The 20,170-nt window shown below is 41.3% G+C and overlaps 1 protein-coding gene and 1 non-coding gene across 2 annotated transcripts in view; one reads left to right on the top strand and one right to left on the bottom strand.

Annotated features, from left to right (window-relative positions):
• Nucleotides 1–1,759: 1,759 nt before the first annotated feature.
• Nucleotides 1,760–20,170, bottom strand: part of SIRT4 (sirtuin 4) — a 22,863-nt gene continuing 4,452 nt past the window's right edge. Inside the window, exons 2-4 of the mRNA XM_089489467.1 lie at nucleotides 5,252–5,402; nucleotides 4,082–4,376; nucleotides 1,760–1,909 (exon numbers count right to left, since the gene is read on the bottom strand). Of these exons, the coding sequence (XP_089345593.1) occupies nucleotides 1,760–1,909; nucleotides 4,082–4,376; nucleotides 5,252–5,402 (596 nt within the window). The remainder of the gene's footprint in view (nucleotides 1,910–4,081; nucleotides 4,377–5,251; nucleotides 5,403–20,170) is intronic.
• On the top strand, nucleotides 7,470–7,610 carry LOC149290267 (U4 spliceosomal RNA). The gene has a single exon (XR_016277248.1). It is a non-coding gene; the product is annotated as a U4 spliceosomal RNA (small nuclear RNA).

Genomic DNA, 20,170 nt, shown 5'->3' with positions numbered 1-20,170 from the left:
ACCAGGCATTGAGACCTGTCTGCCCATCACCATTGCTTCAGCCGTCATCAAAATCCATGGGGTCTGATTTGGTGCACATAGTACAGCCCTAAAGAACCAGGGAAGGAGACTGAATAAAGTCAAACGGCTGATAGGACTGTGGAGCTTCAGAGACCTTACAATCCAGGGAAAGTTCTGGTTCTGTGCAGCAAGATTGCTCCCATGCTCAGGCATGGCCCCTGTTGGCCACAGTCAGTCAAGTCATCACCAGGATAGTTTTTTGCTTCATCTGGGGCTCCAAAATAGACAGTATAAAATGCAGTCATGTACAAGGACCCTTCCAAGGGTGGCAAAGGAGTGCCCAAAATACCAACTTCAAAGGGCCTTCTTTGTGTGCAACTGTGTGCGTAGGACACTGAGAAACACTTCAAATGGCTCTGTGGGGAACTCCATGTCCCGTTTTGACCTGGGCCCCCTCTGGCACCTAATGTGTTGTGTTAAGGAAACTTTGTGGTTTGCTAGGAACTGTCTGATCCTGGGTCTCTCCGAGACTTTTGCAGGTTGACCCTCATCTTGCTTCAAGACTACGCCATTGATGACATTCTCAAGGAGGAAGACTAATCCTTAAACCACCTCTCATCTAAACCACTCAACCCCAGGTGTCAAGCATGCCACAATACCATTGTTTTTGCACCCCTGGAACTGTTTTCATTTTCCTTCTTTATAATGTTACAGACTAATATAAAATTCTTTTTTTGGTGCTGTACTGTAACACAGTACTTACAAATGGATGAGTGTTGATGATGTGAAAGACGTTGATTGTACATATAATATGCCTGTATCTACGAAGTGAAGCTGTTGATGTTTGTGTTCTGCGCTGCTTCGCAGCATACCTAATGTATGAAATGTAGGCCCAAACTAGCTCCAGGGCTGTACCTATGTGCAGTGTAATCCATTTAGCTCTGTGCAGCCATCAGTTAAAGTTAGCATGGGCTTGAGAATTCAACATCCTAAGATTAATTACAACCATAGCTTCAATGCAAAGATCAGCAGCAGTCTATGACAGAGCAAGTATTATCTATCAGTTTTGGGCCTGAAGGTTACTTCTGCGGACTAACTCTTACAAAGGCTGACCACCTGAACCACTTAGACATTTGTAATACATTTGTAATGTTTATACAAATTAGCTGTTTTCATACAATAGTCTGTGACGGTGTTTTCTTAAATAATCTATACATGGAGCATTGTTTTACATTTGTAAACATGATGATCTGCCATTCGGTTTCAATCCTTTAATCAGTTTCACTTAGACCCAATAACAGTCCCTTTTTAACCCGGTCTTCCCGATGCATAGCACAACGAAACCCCCCACAGTGAGATTCTCAGGCCTGATAGCACCCAATACACGATGATTCAGAACCCAATGGAAGCCCCTCCACAGCTTGATGCAAAAGAGATTATAATATAGCGTCCCTTGGCATTAATGCTTTTGAGAAGCATTGTCTGAACACTTTAAACCCCCTGTAATGATCATGGTAAGGAACAACCTGCCACTGAGGTAGAAATGTTATATCTTCGACAGTAAGCGGAAAATAATGGAACTCCAGAATACAACCATTCCCTGTACAGCAGAACCCTCTACTAGTAATGTCTGTTTCAGATAATCATCGTTATTCTTGTCTAAGCTGATGAACATAGCAACTTGACCTTCTGGATACTCAGAATATTGAAACATCTCCGTTGAATGTATACTTGCGTAGACTTTCTTCTTATATGGATCTCACTGCAGTATGTGTGGCAGGACATCCCCACAGCGAGAGTTCACTTTTACTGCTGCCAAGTGATCTGCTCTGGTGGGTCCAATATTCAGGATCGCAATAGGAATGCCCTTCTCTTTTGCCTTTAGCACAAATCGGTATCCAGAGTAAACCTGGTCAAAACATATAATAAAAATTTCAACATTATGTCATTTTTATGTACCAAGATTACCAATGTTTAAATTATGAACTCAAGACATTATGGAGACCATAGCTCAGTAATAAACATTTTTATTACATCTTGTGAAAGAAATGATAAAACTCTAGCAGTATACCAATCCCTAGGGATTAGCGAGGAACATGCTTAGACCACATTAGACATGTTTTTTGTTTACCCAAAATATATTTGGTTTACTGCTCACTAGTTAGATGTTCCAGCTGTAACCAGATGTCCATCCATTCGATTAAAGTCTGTGGGAACGGTGTGGCAGGAGCCAGGCTGGGACTATCCCGTATAAGCCTGCGCCAGCGAGGGAGGGAAAATATCCAAGAGAAGAATAAATAATCCCAGCTAGCTACTATCAGTGAGCATGTTTTTTTAGTTGCTCATAAAAGAGAAGGCCAAATGTAGTACCGTAGTACCAAAGTTACTTAAAGAAAATGTAGAAATAGAAGTGGTAGCAGGAGTCATCCGGGCCCCCTGGAGGCAGTTGCGACCCCTGTAGTTAAGGCACTGTGTGTCAGAAGTAAATGACATCAATTTTACTGTATCAACTACATTGTTACAACTATATTGGCTAGACAACTTGGGGTTACTTTTTACTTGCCACATTTGTATGATTTTAATCATTATGCTGGTTATTTTTGGAAATTTGGATACTTGGATAGTTTTTATCCCTTTTCCCACTTCATATTGTATGTGAACCACAAATACATACATATAAAAGGAAAAGAAAAAAATGATTTTAGGGTTATTATATATATATATATATATATCACTAATTACTTACCTGTGATTTATAACAACCTCTCAAGAAGCCCTTGGGCGAAACACATCAGGTTATATGTTTTGTGCTCCCAATACTGGACTTTAAGTGTGTGATATTGTGTCTATTTTGATATTCATGTATTGTATTAGATTTATTAGAGTGTTTTTGGTAAGATAAACAGTACATAGATTCATTCTAAATCAGATGCATGCTCAGCTTGAACCACAAGACTCCCTCACGGTACTTGGACCAAAATCCTAAGGGAACTAACATACACACTCAGTGCAACACATACACGTACTCCCAAGCTAACACACACTCATATTAACATATTAACTCATATAATACAAACTCACATAAACATATGCATACACAGGAACACACACTTACACACTCCTCACACCTCACACCCTTCCCTGCCAGGAGCCTTGCCTTGTTTCATGACCCTTTTCAGCCCCTATTCCCTTCTGTCTCCGCAAGAATTGGAAAGATTTTGGATCAGCCCAGGTGCATGTGCCCCCTGCCCCAGGCCAGCCGACTCACACTCCTCCTCTTCAGAATGGGACCTTAAAGCTCTCCCAGATAAACTAGATACAGGAATTTATGAGGACGCCTTGTATAGAGAAGGGTATCACAAATTATTTTCAAAGCAGTTGATGACTTCCATAAAGTTATTATTCCATAATGTTATTTCTTCCTAACAGTAATTATGAAGAGCATTTTAATATTAAGGTTGGTCCAGAACATTTTCGAATTGTAGAAACCAGTTCTGCAAGTTCTTATTAAACATATTTACATACTGCTTTAGTAACCAATAAACAAAACTATGTAACTGCATTCCAGGCCCTGGACACAGGAATACACAACCCACTGTCGATGACTTATAAGACTATACCTATTTGTGAAGTTTTCATGAAATGTGATATCTCACATACTTACAGTCACTCCCGCAGCTTTTATTACTAACTTATTAAGGCCACCTATAGCCTATAAGGGTTAGTTATACATATACAGCAGTGTATTTACCTTGGGTGCCAACTCCTCTGTGTCAGCCTTCCTCGCTGCTGTCCTCCATAGTGTAAATGTTAAGCAGTGGCAATGCAAAGAGGCAGATTGCCCAAGAGTGTGATTTGGCCTCCTTGGACCTGCCGTTGTAAGCTAGCCGGCCTAGGCCAGAATATGTTGCATATTATGTCTTATAGTGTTTTCTTTTTAATCTAGAAACCCTAATGTGATTTATGTACTGAATATCAAAGCAATTTGTAAAAAAAAAAAAGTGTCACACAAGTTTAAAATACTTCTAGAATAAATTACAAGATGCTACAAACATACACTTAAATAAAGCCTCTCACTCACCTGAAGCGAAGACCCTGCTACAAGCATGGCATCTGTCTGTCCCAAGCGGTCATACAAAAAGGACACCAAATCTTGGCTCACTGTGTCACCGAAAAATGTCACTTGAGGTTTCAGAATTCCACCACAATTCTCGCACTCTGGGACACGGAAGTTAGCCACCTGCTCCTCTGTCAGGAAGACATCACCATCTGGGGCCACTCCGTGTGAATCCTCCTTCCAGGATGGATTAAGAACCATGAACCTCTCTTGGAGTTTAGATCTCTCAATCACTGCCTGACAGCAAAGGCATACTACCCTTTTGCAGACAAAAGGAAAAAGGTAGAAGACAAATAGAAAGTGGTAAACCATATGTGAAAACTCATTGGTCTATACGTAGTAAAAAAAAGGAAGGGAAACAGGTGGGAAATACAGTCAGTTACCAGGAGTAATGGAAAATTGTCAGCTCCCTGCTCTCAGCATCATTAAATTAATTTATTAAAACCACTGATAGCTGCACTTTTTTGTTTGTAAATTGTGGTTTTGTCTTTCAATAATTTAGTTGAAAAACTTTACATATGCGCAGAAGATGGGGCAAAGATGGCACTCACAACTGTTTGGGGGCAAAGGTGGCACTTTGAGATTTGTTGGTTGTGAAGTCCAGGGCCTCTGGGGTCATTTTCACACTGGGGTCCTGTGGTTTCTAGTTACACTCCTGCTTTCTTGCCACAAACTAAAAGTGGCGTGAAAACTTGACCATGGATGAACAGCTTCTCCTAAAGGTAATTGGTTTATTTTTTCCTACAGGTATAGATTCCATTATATGATGGCTGTAGTGCCCCTGTAATGACTGACATTGAGAAACTATTTTGTAAACAACTGACTTCTCCCATATGGGAACAGGAGAAACAACACAAGTGCTTCGTTCAGTTTATCTACCTGTGAGTGCATCCATGTAATTCAGACATGCGGCGCTGCCCAGCCTTGGTGTGTAGTGCATCCACATTCTGTGTTACTAGCCAATGTATTCTTCCAGCTCTCTCCCAGTTATATAAAGCCATGTGTGCCTTGTTTGGTTGGTGGGAAGAAAACTGTGGCCAGCCAACAAAATTCCGGGCCCAGTAACGTCTACGCGCTGCTTCACTCCTGACAAATTCTGCATGCTGGATGGGTCTCCTTTCTGTCCTTGAGTACAGTCCCACACCCTCAGAGCGATAGTCCGGAATTCCTGACTCAGTGGAAATTCCAGCTCCTGTCATGACAAAAAGCTTCCGGGAGCGTGATAGGAAATGCTGGAGCTGCTCAACGTGCCTTGGATTAACCGGGTCGCAGACAGGAACATACTCTGACAATGCAAGATGGGAGCGACACTTGTGCTGTAAAACAATCTGTACACCGCATCTCAAGCGCGGCCACAAAACGTTCCTTGCGTGCATACTTCAATCCTACAACTGGAAGAGAACCGTAACAGTTATTAGATCATTAAAGCATATGATAAATATGTGATAAGCACAAGTGCGGGAATATGGGAAAGTCAGTACAGAATGGGCAGCATTGACTTCCCTGATGTAAGGATGGACACAGCCGGGGTGAACTCACAAGGTCAGAGTTGGCTGAGGTGGGCATACAATGTTTCATTCACCTTGGGGAGGGGGTCTGAAAGAGGATTACACCCCCCCACCCGGCTTTCTTACAAATCGTCAATGCATTATTCAAGAAGAAACAGTAATACTGATTAGAATGTTTTTTACATCAGAGTTTTAGTTAATGATACTGCAAACTCTTCAGGTACCTTTGGAGAACCCTACAAATGTTTCTTCCCCAAAACATCAAAACCGATGATGTCATGGCCACAACACGCAGAAGGAATTGTTTGTGTTATTGGCTTGGGTAATCACGCTTGCAAGCACTTCTTCATTTCTCTTCCATGTAAGGAAACTGACATCTCCAGAGCTGCAAACTCTGACATTGTTGCTACATCGAGTAGCGTGCAGAATATTACTAGACAATGTCAGTCAGCAACGGTTATTCTCAGGCTGTTTTACATAAAATGCTTTTCTGCTTTACTGAAAATGCCCAAAATTCAGCTAAAACTATTTCCAGTTAAAATAGGACTGGTTATCTATCTCAGCGGTCCTTATCCCATTCTTCCCAACCTGCCAAAACACGCAAGCATCGCCTTGCCCGATACATTCTTCTTTCTTGGTTTGGTAACAAATCCTTTGAAAGTGTTAACCAAATACCAAATAAGGTTTGTGTACTAGGTTCCCAGCTGTATCCTCCATTTGTGTCGTATGGTTATAGGCCAGGAAAATATAGTATCCTGATGAAATTAAATAAAAATGTGGTTATTGTTTATTTCTAGTTATCGATCTCTATCTATTTATTGGTCCCGTGTCCATTTCCATCCAGGCCAGCAGCACCAAGCAAGCTGTTGTGAGCCCGTACATGTACGGGCTGTGTCATCAAAGGGTTAAGTACACTGCTTATCACCATAATGTCATCTCCTGCTTTCCAATGGGTTTGCAAAGCAAATGACCCACCTCAGATCCTCCTCCTCCATGTTACCATGTACTGCATTAGAACATTAGAATGGGTTTATTTACTAAACAAGAATTGCAATAAGCTGAAAATTGCACGTTAACAATCTGCTATTAAATAGCTTTATTCCTTCCCGCCCTTTTTCACATGCAGGTTGAAGGGATTTTTCACCTCATCTGGCGGTGTAGTGAATAGTTTCATTGGGAAGAAGCACAGGAGCGAGTGCTGGCGATAGGGGGCTATTCTACAGCGGGCTACAGTGAGCCCAGAGCGCTTCACAATGAGGTAGTTGGTGAACTCCTAGCTGGAATTGGGTATAATGGGAAGCAGAACCCGCGGGATTCGAGGGGTGGCCAAGGAGAGAAAAGCCCACTCGACCCGCTGTAACCCTTTATGTGTCTACAGTACTATGTTCCAGAGTTCTTTGGTTACGTTATCACGGTGGACCGGCTGCTCTCCTATTATTCCTGTCTATAAACGTAATTGTAAATCGCGGAATACCCCGCTTAACTGTCTAGTTACAGTCATTGCGCTCCGGATACGCCAATGAAGGACGCCTTACCAGAAGCAGGAAGTTTACCCAGCAGGGGATAGAAGGGCACCGTGCGACACCTACAGTACTGGCACATACGTCACAGCGTGCGTCACCTCATCTGCATGAAATACCCAGAATGCACTGTATCTGAATAAACGGCATCATCTTTTAAAGTTAACGTATCATTTTCTGATGAGGAGATTACTATTTCGGTCGGTTGATGTGTGTAGCTACATGTTTTACATAAAATCAAGCGGACCGATAATGTTAGGTGTGTCGCCGTGATGTTACTAAGGTGCAGAATACGATGGGGAGGAATTTCGCTTTGTCAACGTTAGCTTTGCGCAGTGGCAGTATCGTAGCCAATGAGGTTTATCCGAGGCGCGATTATTGCTAATTGAAAACTTTTCCCAATACCCCGCCGCGACGGCTTGAAATATAGCCGGCGCTGGCAATTTTTGACAGTCTCCACGGAGACTGAATGATCGGGTCAAATACAGATGAAAGTAATGGTTCTATATACGTGCATTGGTCGATAGAGATAAAGGTGCATTATATTTGCGTTTCTGTGTGAAGGCTTTTCTATTGAGCTTTAGTATGTGGGGTGTCTTGACTTATTGGAAGGATTTCTTTGAGGAAGGTAAAACTGTAAGGGAGATGATGGGGAAGCAGGGGTTTATGTAAATTTCTGCTCTAATGTATGCCCCATGTGTCTCTGTTTTGGAGTTGGTCCTCTTTTTTATTTTGTGTGTTTTTTCTTAGGAGTTCAGATTGTCTGGTGGGTATGCTTGTATTGCAGCTGACATTATTATTACTTGATTTATGTATAGATTTATATAGCATTGCCATATGCTGCTGCTTAGTGTATTGCTAACAATCACAATAATGTGTATATAACAAGCAAACATGTTTGTAGATTTAATTGGGTAAATAACATACATTATGTTTGCTGCTTTAACAAAATTGAGTTTATTTATAGACAAGAAATACACTTCATACATTAGGCATGCTGTGACGCAGTGCAGAATACAAACATAGAGAGCTTCACCAAGTATATACAGGCATAACGTGTGTATAGTCAATAATATTAAAAACGATACACCTTAGACATCAAAACACTCCTAAAGTACTCTGTTGTGTTGCAGTACAGCACCAAAAATCACTTATCCATTAGTCTGTAATGTATAATAAAGCGCCAACCATCATCAGAAGAGTAAGAAAAGATTGCTTCTTTTGGCTAATATTAATTATCTTATCCATGGGTCCATGACTATTGGATGGCGTCAGTCTTTGGGCTTTCTGCTTCATGTAGACTGCTGCTATTGGGTTTCTCACTGCATAGCTCCAACCCTTCCCAGCTTAACAAGGTATGACATTGACAAAGAGTCCAGAAATAAGATGGTAGCAACTAGGAACAAATGAAAGAATCTCAACTCTCCGGGCCTTAGCTCTGCCTCCAAGCACTGGGTCAGACTGCTGCCCCGAGACTGTCACCGGTTCTTCTTTGCAAAGCGCTTGAATATTGTTTTCACCATGATTGCACTGTTTCTTTGCACAGAGCACGTGTTTTTTTTTATTTGTTTTTGTGTTTTTTATTATTATATGATTTACTACGACGCAGCACAGATTTGACACAAGACACGGAAAAGTCTTGGTGGACCGGGATCCACTGAATAGGTCCTGGCTTTTCTGGTGCGGAGTGGAGATAAGTAGCTCTCTATTGAAGATTTCAGGGGTCTCTACCCTTCCAGGGAGGGACCAAGAAGATCTGGCCCTTCTGCAGGCCTTCTGGCCGGGGAGGGAATGAGGGGGTCGCATATCCCTTGTAGAGTGCAAACACCAAAGAAATGGAGAAGGGGACTTGGTGTCCACCGTGGCTTTATGGTATGATTTGGCACTTGGCACTTTTTTGTTTTCTTCACACTGGAGCCACTGACCTCGGCGCTTCAATAAATAAATAAACTGTTTTAATTTTCTTACTGTTTTTGAGCACTGTTGTTATGTTACAGACTAATGTATAAATACTTGTTGATGCTGTACTGCAACAAAGTAGAGTGCTTACAAATGTATGAGTGTTTATGATGGTGAAGCTGTCAATGTCTGTGTTCTGGGCTGTGTTGCACCACGTCTTGTATATAAAATGCATGTCTAGTATATGAATAAACTCAATCGAACCAGACTGCTCCTCTAGGCCCACCAATGGGACCAAAGAAAGCAGCAGAGCCTCAGAGGATTTCCCACCCTAAAAACCTTTGATGCAACAGACAGTGGTACTAAAGCAGAAAGAGGTGAACAGCAGGATAGACACCTAGAGCAAACAGATGCTGCTGGATCCCTTGTGGTTTTCTCTCTCCTTATGGATTACAACACCTACCACAAATGTAGGTAAGTTTCTTGGTCTTCTTTTCTATCAGAATCGGCCAGAAACCTGTTGTAAGTGCAGTAACCCTGGACACTAGGGAAAGAAATGCGAAGAGCAAACCGGCAGGAACTGTAAAGTGGTGGGGCACAAAATCAAGAATTGTGTAAAAAGAATGTTCTATAACCTCTGCAGGGATGCAGCCTGAATGAAGCACTGCCAAAAAACAAGGGCATATGCACAGGCAGCTGCAGGACTATATAAAGTTTTGCATTTGCTACAGCCAGTAGCCAATCCTTCCATCAAAGCTACACTAGCTCACCAGGAAGCCAAGGTCCCCCTTCCTTCTTTACCCCCAACTGTAGTGGCACTAACCTCTACTCTGCCACTGCAGCCCCCTCTCCCAAGACCCATTTTTCTCCTCTTTCACCTGCTGCAGGCACTCCTCTGGAGCAACAGCTGAAGAGAATCCTCAAGTAGCAGAGGAAGGAGGAAGATGATGACCAGAGTCCCCATAAGAGCTCCCATCAGAAAACAGCCCCGACATCTGCCTCACCCCCCCCTAAATTCCTATGATATCAAAACAGAGATGATGAAAATGGTCAAAGAACTGACTGCATTTAGCGAGCCAGCGACAGAGGCTGAAACCCTCAAACTCAACCCTGCTGGACAACGTTGGGCCAGACTGCTTCTTTGACAAGCTCTTGAAGCAAGGCATCCTGAACCCCCTTAAAACCCTGGAAGAAGGAGGTGGGCAGAAGAACTTCAGACATTGTTTTTAATTTAAATTTTATTTAAGCACCCATCAGTACAATCATTCATAAAATCAGGAATCCAATGAGTATTGTGGCGCAGCTTAGGGCATGGGGCTTGGTAAGGGGGTAAAGAGAGTGGGTCAGGAGGGAAGCGGGACTAGTCCTCCTCCTCCTCTAGACTGTCCATAAGAGAGCAGTCACTCAGCAGGCTGTTAATACGCATGTGGCAGTCATGGACTATGACCTGTTCCCTCCTCAGCACAAGACAATTCCTGGAAAAACATAAAGCATAATTTACGCAGCATAATATACACCAAGCATCATCAACAGCGCATTGTGTGTGTTGCTATACAAGTACTTTCTCACAATAGAGTGCTTTAGTTTCAGATCCAGGGCTCTCAACAAAGCCTGTGCAAACTGGCACTGCCAGAACAAGCGAAGGGCAGTTTCCTCCTCCACAATGCACTGTGGGCAGCTCCCTGGCATGTATAAATGTCCTTAGGAGAGGGCTCCCTGAATAGCTATCCATGCAATGTCTTTATGCCTGTTGGTCAGCCTGCTTGATGCCACATTTGCCCAAATGGTTGTGGCTGTGGCAGCAGGGAGCCCTGGGATGCTCTCACCAGTGTCCTTGGTTCTGATGAACCTGGGCATGGTTATGCTTGTTTTGTGGGATTTTTGCCTTGTATATGCTATGTATATTCTGTCTTGGAATAAACTCAAGGCAGTCAGTTGGTTTTAGTAGCAGCCACAAACTTCCGCTAAGCATCAATTTCATATATGACACAAAAATAAAATGAAGAATCAGCTGCTATATGTGTGTAAAATCACAGAAACAAGTCCCTAATCACTTTGCACACTATGCATGAAAATTTACAAGCTTAATCGGAGACACAAATCCTAAAACCCGCTCACAGAGGAAGTTTCATGTCCAGTTTATACCCCTGACATTGCTCTTCAAAAGACAAAGTTATCTTAGTGTACCAACAAATTGCTCATCATCAAAGAGTTAAAAATGATTGCTGTACTTGCGCTTCCCTAGAAAATGGCAAGAATGGGAACGCTTGGTTTATGAGTTTATTGAGCCCACTAATCGGAGAGCCCCTTCCTGACAAGTAATCCTCCTTTAAACTAAAATAGAAATAGACATCTACTTGGTACAATTTTGACGTTACAAGATATACTCTTCCCTCCCCCATTCTAAAAATAATTAAAACAACTGAATGCTAACTTGGGATCAGCCGCCTAGACTCATCTTTCCCTGTATCTAAAAATGTCACCCTTCTCCTTAACTTTCTTCTCATTTTGCCCTTTCAATGGAATACAAACTGTCCTAACTTGTACAAAGTTTGCATTGCTAATATTTGTTTGTTTCATTGAATTCATCAGTCATTTGGAACCGTATATTGTCTGTGTATACATTATACTATAATGACCGATGAGTGAATGGTCATTATTACGCCATGTCCCCTACCAAATACATTATCGAGAGTTGTGAACGTAGCCGATGAAAATAGCTGTGTGACATACACTTCCAAATTGTGTCGATAAATAATGTCTTACACCTACTATGTCAAAGTATTCAGTAGTTGATGTCCACATGGGAACAGTTCAAGTGCGTAGTAAGATAAAAAAAAAAAAAACACATAACATATATTAAACACTTATAATAACAATAGTAACAGTAATGTAACTGGTATACGGGTTGTCCCTTAGGACATGTGAAATGAATTTAGCTTTCAGCGCAATAATAAATTTTATTGTTTAATGGTAGACAGGTTATCTAAACAAGACCTTAGTTTGGGTAGAAGTTGTATAGAGAGACATTAGCAGCAGAAAGATGGAGGTGTTTATTTTACTTTAGTCTCTGGTGTGTCTCTGGAGCACTACTGTGGGTCTCATCTTCAGAAGCATATAGACATAATTTAACTTGGAGATAAAATGCAAGAGAAGTTGAACATGATAGAAACGTTCATATATATATTAAATGGACCCTCCAACCATACAGTATATATATATATATATATATATGTACATATATTTAATGTATATGACAGCTGAAAATTCCTTTTAAGTTTATATATTCCCTCTAGATTGTAAGTTTGCGAGCAGGGCTCTCTCCACCAAATGTATCGGTTTGTCTTAGTCTGTCAATTCTTGTCTTGTCATATCCCTTGAATTTATGTATTGTATTAAGCGCTGCGTAAACTGTTGGCGCTATATAAATAAAGGATAATAATAATAATAATGTGGTGTCCCCTTGCAGGAAGGGGTCTACAGAAAGCCTACATTATGCATTTGCCCCTTTGCTAGCCCCCCAGCTATATACTATGCAGGCGATGTGTTGGCCATTTTAATTTAGTGGGACTGTTATGGATATTAAACTGCCCCTTTTAATGGATAAAGCAAAGTATAGGAGAAATAATAAGGGCAATACAGCATAGTGTAAAAACTGAAACGGCGGTCTATAAGTGGAACAGCCTTCCAGAAGAATTAGCAGAGGTCAATACAGTAAGAGAATTTAAGCTAAAACGTGCCAACAAAGTAAGAATTCTTTAAAATATTCCTTTCATCTGTGGTATTTTGGGCAATGAAGGGGTAGTGATTTGGGGATTGGATGAGAATTAATTGTCAGCCTTCTTTACTGGGGCTCCCAGGGACATTAAACAGTTCCGTTTCAGTGATTCAGCTAAGTATAAGAGAAATAATAATGGGGCAAGTGAACACTGTCACATCTGCTGTCAACAACAACCACTCTCTGCAGAAGTTCTTCTTCCCTGAGACTCTGCAACAAAGGGTTAAACCCCAAGTTAGAGAGGGCAAGGACTTAGATGTTCCCAACAATCCCTTACGAAAAAATTACTGCAGTTTTTCTGAAGTAATACTGCAGTTTTTTGGACATGAAAAACTGCAATACTGCACTTTTACTGCATTTGTACTTCACTTTTACTGCAGTTTTTTTTTTATATTGCAAACCTACAGTTGTACTTCAATGTACTGCAGCTTTATTGCATTTGTACTTCCGTACAAAAATAACTGCAGTAAAACTGCAGTACAGTGAAGTACAAATGCAGTAAAACTGCAGTAAATGTGCAGTAATACTGCAGTAAAAGTGCAGTATTGCAGTTTTTTCATGTCCAAAAAACTGCAGTAATTTTTCGTAAGGGATAAGGAGACTCAAGTGTAGTCATTGAGTGCACAGCAGCATCAAGTAAATGAATCACAGGCAAAGGTTTCAGGATGGGAAGTGTTAATGTAGCAGGGATGGTTAGACACAGCCAGGGTTTGGTACACAAAGCAGTTAGTCATACAAGTCAAAGTATGGTACCTGTAAGCTGCACTTTTAGACTTTTAAACCTGGCACTGAGGTAGCCCTGCCTCCTGCAGCACATCACAGCCGCTCCCCCAGGCTTCACAAGTTGTGATCACACAGGAGGCTAAATACTCATCGCTCAGGGCCCTCGTGCTGGCCAGGTACTGATGGCACAGGAACCCATCAACATGACAAGCATAGTATAAAACTGAAATGGCCTGTCTAGCCCTTTGTGAACAATTTTGGACCAGCCTGAGAAGGAAGTAACGCAGTGGAGTTACATGAACCTGCTGCATTCTTGTCAGTATAGTAAAACCCAAAGCAAAAATAAATCTTAAAGAAAGATATGAGTGGAGTAAGGGGGTAAGTGTGGGAGAGAAGGAGTATGTATGTATGTATGTATGTATGTGTTGTGACAAACCCTGTAGCATGAGGGCCATACATGTAGCATTTAGGGGTTCTAAGCACAGTCCTCTAGGGCAGAGTCGGAAAACACCAGCTTGTTGCAAAACAGCACTTTATTTTAACGCAAACCCCAAAACCAAACCATAAAAATAAACACCTAGCTCCCAATTGGAGCCCTCTCTAACTTAACAATGCTGGTCCAGACTGACCAGCCTAATCACCCACTACCTTAACCTCCCAGCCAGACCCAGCTACGCCAGGCTCTGGAAAACCTCCCCCAGACAGCACACAAAATGTCCAGGCAGGTATTGCCTCACTTGGCTCAGGGATGGTCTTCTTGTTCAGGGCCTCTCCTTGCCCTGGGAGCACAGGGAAACATCCTCTTCCCCCAACAGTCTCTGAGTATCAGGCTCCAGGGGTTTTTAATGCCCAGCACCTGTGTCTGATGCCGGCCTCATAGAAATCCCGGACCGGATCCTGCAGACTTCTTGCCTCCTGGAAAACCCGGCATGGAATTTCCACAAAATGGGGAAACGGAGCATTGGCCCAACCTGCTCTCCAATTGCTCCGCCCCAGGGACCCATATGTATAATCTGCATAGCAGCTGTACCCAGATGCCATGCTAATCATCTCCCTGGGGTTTACACTGTCACATTGTATATATTACTATGTGCTTTCCAATGTCTATCTAATGTCACTCTTACCTCCTATGGTGGTCTTGGCACAGCTACTTGGGCTTTCTCTGTGTCACCCCCACAATTGCCAGGTCCTCCTGTCCTTAGTATCCTTGTGTGCCCTCCGCGGCTTGTACGCTGACTACCATATTCACTACAAGACAAGCTTGTAGTTCTGTTTGTCTGAAACTTGGGTCCAGTCCACAATCTAATATACAGTTACACTTGCAAATTTAGGATGTTATTAACCTGTCCTTGGTTGGAGCCTCTGGGAATGCTTATCATTAAACGGCTGAAAGACTCCCCTCCTGGCAACATAATATTCTAATGTGATTTTATACAGATATTTTGTTTAATGATAAGTCTCTGGGGCAGCTAGTTGTGCTATAGTTGCCTTCCATGGTCTCCCATTGGCTTTTCGAGCTACAGAAGAAGGAATAGCTGATATAATAATTGTAAGGGCTGAATTCTTCAAGAGGTACATTAGGTGTGTGACTAATTGATTATAAAAAAAAATCTGTAAATAAAATACATTATTATTTTTCTAAATGCATTTCCCTATCATACAAATTGCTATTACTAGGTCACATAAAATTATTGATAAAGCTGTGACCCCTAGCCACCCTTCTAAAACAAAAGTCTGCTCCATTTGACATTTTAAATATTAGGAATTATGGTTTGTTCCTGGAATATAATTTTTGCCCTGATTGTCCACAAGCTGGATGAAGCTTCCATCTCATTACTTTAACGGCATGGCTGTTCCTTGACATAACAATTACTATTACAGGCTAATATGATGCTTTCATAAAACCACCTCTGATAACTCCTAGATGGTGTTCCTCCTACAACAGATGCACAAGTTCCTAAAGTTTTATAAAGGTTCCCCTTTGACCCTGTGGAAGGGAAACATGTCTGCCCACCTATTCCAGCCCTTCTTGTCTTGTCTATCCTTCCTATGACTCTGGTTATAATGTTGCAAGGTAGTTTAAACAGTGCCATATTAATCTTTGGCACTGGCTTAGGCCTAACCCGGGGCAGCACAACTAGCTGCCACCTCTTTGCTGCTATCTTGCCTGCTGGACATACACGTCGCTAATCTTTCCTTCTGTTTGTTTGCTAATGTGCTAATAAAACTATTGCCAATACCTTTACCCCATATTTTGTGTCTAGGGTTCTCTTTGGATGAAGGTAATTGGCAAGATGTTGGCTTCGGGACATGTGTACAGGCCTAAGCAGTTACGTTCCTCCGCCAACCAGAACAAAAGTATACCCGCCTGCTCCCAACATAAGCAGTGAGTGGGTGCAAGCCCACAGCATTTTCCCACATCTTTTTTCATTTACAGAATGAAGTAAGTAAATAAAAGTAGCGTTCAAGCTGTTTTCTGGGAAAGACTTGCAGGATTTTTTTAAGTGATGAAGAAGCTTCCTATTTTATCCCCATATGCAGTTTACTCGTCATCCATATCAGGTTTCTGTTATTTTTACCCTGACTGCATTTCCTATAGTGAACGATGCATAGGTAATGATATTGTGTGATTTATGATATTTATGTTTCCAGTCATGTTCTGGATTAACTGCAACCACAATATTCTGGATTAACAACTACCAGACTGTTTTGTGTAACTACAATAAATGGAAAATGCAGTTTACTTGGAGGTGGTGTGAATTAACAGCGGGGCAAAAGTACAGTCATTCCAGGGTCTTTGCTATAGGAATGCCCACGCTAGGCCGACAATCACACCACCCTGCATACATTTGCTTGTTGATATAGGAGACAAGTTGGTGGCAGGACCCTCAATCACCTTGTTGCTCCATGCGGTAGAGCTGACTCTGCATCCCAGCACACAGCATGCCATGGTAGCAAGTGATGGCTGGCAACAACTAACCTGTGGTTGCAAGCAACTAGTGTAGTCCTAGCTGCTGGGGCAGGACAGGGATAAACATAGGAGTCAAAACAAAATAGTAACTTTAACATTGTCGCCATTGTCCGCCTATCATTTTTGCTACCCTGTTTGTATAAGAATTTGGTCAACATGTATCAGTATCATTTTTTTCAAGTGTCTTCTCCTTTCTATATTACTATACTGTAGCAGAAGCCACTGGTACATTTGCTGAAATTGTCCCTACATTAGCGTCTATAGGAGGAAAGTAAGGGTCTTGTTACACGTCCCTCCCTCATCATTTGTTTGCAGGGGAAGGGGTTTGATCAGCTGCTGAAGAACTCAATGTAACTCAGTATGAAATCCCTGTTACAGCTAAACGGAAAGTGTGACTTGGCCCTTCACTGTGCCAGACTAAAATCTCTAGAGGCAGAATCTAGTGGAAGAAAGATTACATTAGCTAGGCATGATGTGATAAGAAAGCTCCTTAAAAAGATGACTATATATATAATCGTATTTTATTTATATATAAAGGAGTAAACTGGTAGATTTTCCGTGTTATAGAAAGGGTCAGGAATAATTGAGTGTATAAATATATAATTAAAGGAAACACGCCATAAATGGTTCTCTGGGATCGTACAACTGGACACAATAAGAAACCTTTTTTTGTTTTGTTTTTTCTATAGTCTACTCTTCCCAGAGGGTATCAACCAAGAGCTGAGGGCCCATTCCTGAACCAGTAACCTAATAATTATTACTCTTAAGGGGCCAGAGCTACTTGCATCTATGCACAACAGACTAAAGACAAAGAAATCCAAAACATGGTGATTCTTGGGGATCTAAAACTTGGAAATCAACAGTACGTCCCCCAACAAAACACCAACAATGCAAGAAGCAACATTTCATTGAATGATGGGATAATGTATTGTGCTTGACCTAAGTGAAGCTTACCATCATAATATCAACAGCTTGATGAAGAATAAACATTTTTTAAATATTTATGGTATTTAATACTTTTCTGTAGGAAAAGGGTAATTCTGTGGGTTAATAGTTTTCTGTAGGAGGTGGTTATAATGGAAAAAGACACTTTCATCTTAACATGAGAAGAAATACTTCCATGTTTCAGAAAAGTTACTGGGTATATCAACTATCCATTCAGCTGCTAGTAAATCAGTGCTTTAGCATATAGCTAGGGGTTGTATTTTTTTCAAAGGGGGCTATATGACAACACTTTTGTATAGGATCCGTACAAAAAGACCATTGTCTACATCATAACGAAAGCTTTGTTTCAGTTCAGTAGTATGATGTCAACCAGCTTTTCTTAGTTAGAATGCAATCACTGCATGAGTGTCGACGGGCTGTAGGTAATTGTCCATTTTACCCTGCAGGAAAGACAGCCTGCATGTAGACTATGAGGGGAATGTCGTATGTTTAGTGCAGTGTTTCTCAAATACATTCATAACTGATATCTGAGTACTTCCTCTCCATCACATGCTTTTTGGGTTTTCCTTGTCTTTATTTCTTTTAGACCAGCCTACTGCCTCACCCTGTTCATAAACCACAATATATGGAATATGTGGCAGAAACAGGGCCGGCCCAAGGCAAAATGCCGCCTGGGGCAAATTTTTAAATGCCCCCCCCCCCCTTATCTACCCTTCCTCTCCCTCCGTCCCTGACGCCCCCCCCCCTGTACTTACCTTTCAGCAGTCCTGTGGTGAGTCTCCCTGTTCGGTCTCGGTGCCGGCTTGTAATGCTGAGCGCCGGATTTCCGGCACTCAGCATTACAAGCCGGCACCGAGACCGAAAAGGAAGACTCGCCGCAGAGGAGAGAGAGAGGGGCGCCAAGCGGGTACTGACAGCTTGGTAAGCAAAAACCACTCGGCGCCCCTTTCTCTCCCTTTCGCTCTAAAAAAAAAAAAAAAAGGGCTTGGGGCGGCAAAGTGCCCCAAAAGTGCCTGGAGCGGTTGCCCCACTCGGCTCCATTGTCGGGCCTGGGCAGAAAGCATACCTTTATTCGTACCTGGTGCCCATGGGGATGCACAAACATTAATGCATGAATACATCCAGCTTGGGATAGATGTGTGACTACAGTCGTGTACATTTTAAAATAGAAATGAGTATTGCAATATAAAATAATACCTGTGTTATTGGGCTAACATTCCATTTTAAGGACAAGCTATGGAGAGTATAAACCTCCCTTTATCAAGTCAAAAGCTCTCGAAAGCGCATCCTTAAAATGGAACATTACTCCAATAAGAAGGTATTATTTTATATTACAGCACTCTTTTTTTTGTTTTTTTAAAATACACATTTATACACCAATACAGCCTTGTTTGACAGCAGTGCTTCATTATGTTATAAACTGTAAGGGATGCGTGGGCATACTGTGTTATACAGACCCAACTCGACAATTCCTTAATGAAAAAAACTAAGCTGCTCCATGCTCCCATTGCCCTGCAAAATGTTTCTATGAATGCTGCCAAGACTGCCCCTTAAACAGTAGCCCTATCTCAAATGTTGAATGTTTACGATGTGAAAGATGTTGATTGTACAGATTATACCACTGTATATCCCTGTTGGTGTAATGGTCAGGTGTCCCAATACTTTTGTCCATATAGTGTATACTTGTGTTCTGCACTGGATCGCAGAATGCCTTGTGTATGAACTATATCTCTAGTCTTTGAATAAACTCCATTGAGTGGCTTTATCACAACTCTTTCTATTAAAGTCTAAAGGGAAATTCATTAGCAGTGAAGTCTCAGGTAATTGGATCCGGTTCTGCGTGAGTAATTTAGCTCTCTCAAACCTCAATGAATATAACTTGGAAATGTATACTGATGTATAACTCATGTTACCCTCTTTTCTGGCCACATTCTTTGGCAGAACAGCAACTTGATAAATAGATGCCAGAGTGGTTTCCCATTTATATTCAGCTAAAAATCAGCTCAGGCAAAGCTATCATTTCCATAAGCTGGCAAACGCATATCTGCAAACACCTCACTGTCTGAGCATGTGTGACATCATCAGTGTCCAGCTGCCCGCCATATCAAGTTTATCACTACAATAATATAGAAATTGGTTTACCTTATTCCATACTTTCTACTTCACTAAAAAAAAATTGAATAAATGCAGTTCTTCATGAGGCTTTTAGAAAAATCTATATCATATACATCCAGTATATTATATGTATAATTATCTTATTTTCAATGTGTTACTTCCCTTCTTGATGACGTAGATAATAAGCCAGTACCTATCTTCTGAGAATTTAACAGATGAAACTAATTTGTATTGAGAAATGTTCAGCATCAAATGCTTTTCAGATGTTGTATATTTCCATGTGGGTGGGAATGTACCAAATATTGCTCTATTAATTTGTTATATGTACAAAACGATTATAATTGTATGATAATGTTTCTAGGATAAGCAGTTTCAGTTCCCCACAATGTTCTTCTGATTGTAACTGTTTTGGATGAGCGCTGTAGGGTCCCAGGAGAAAATGGATCTAATTAAGTAAATCTAAACCTGAGTTCAAATCAGTAAAAATGTTTTCATTTTTCAATGCTCACTTATTATATATGTGCACCATTTCTATATTTAGTGACACTGCCATAACTGATTGATAGTGTAGGTAGAATACATTAGGGGTGTAAA

Source organism: Sceloporus occidentalis, unplaced genomic scaffold (genome assembly GCF_023333645.1).
Source record: "Sceloporus occidentalis isolate IW3139 unplaced genomic scaffold, rSceOcc1.0.p SCAF_40, whole genome shotgun sequence".
NCBI classification, from domain to species: Eukaryota; Metazoa; Chordata; class Lepidosauria; order Squamata; family Phrynosomatidae; genus Sceloporus; species Sceloporus occidentalis.
This window is presented reverse-complemented; position numbering and strand designations above follow the sequence as displayed.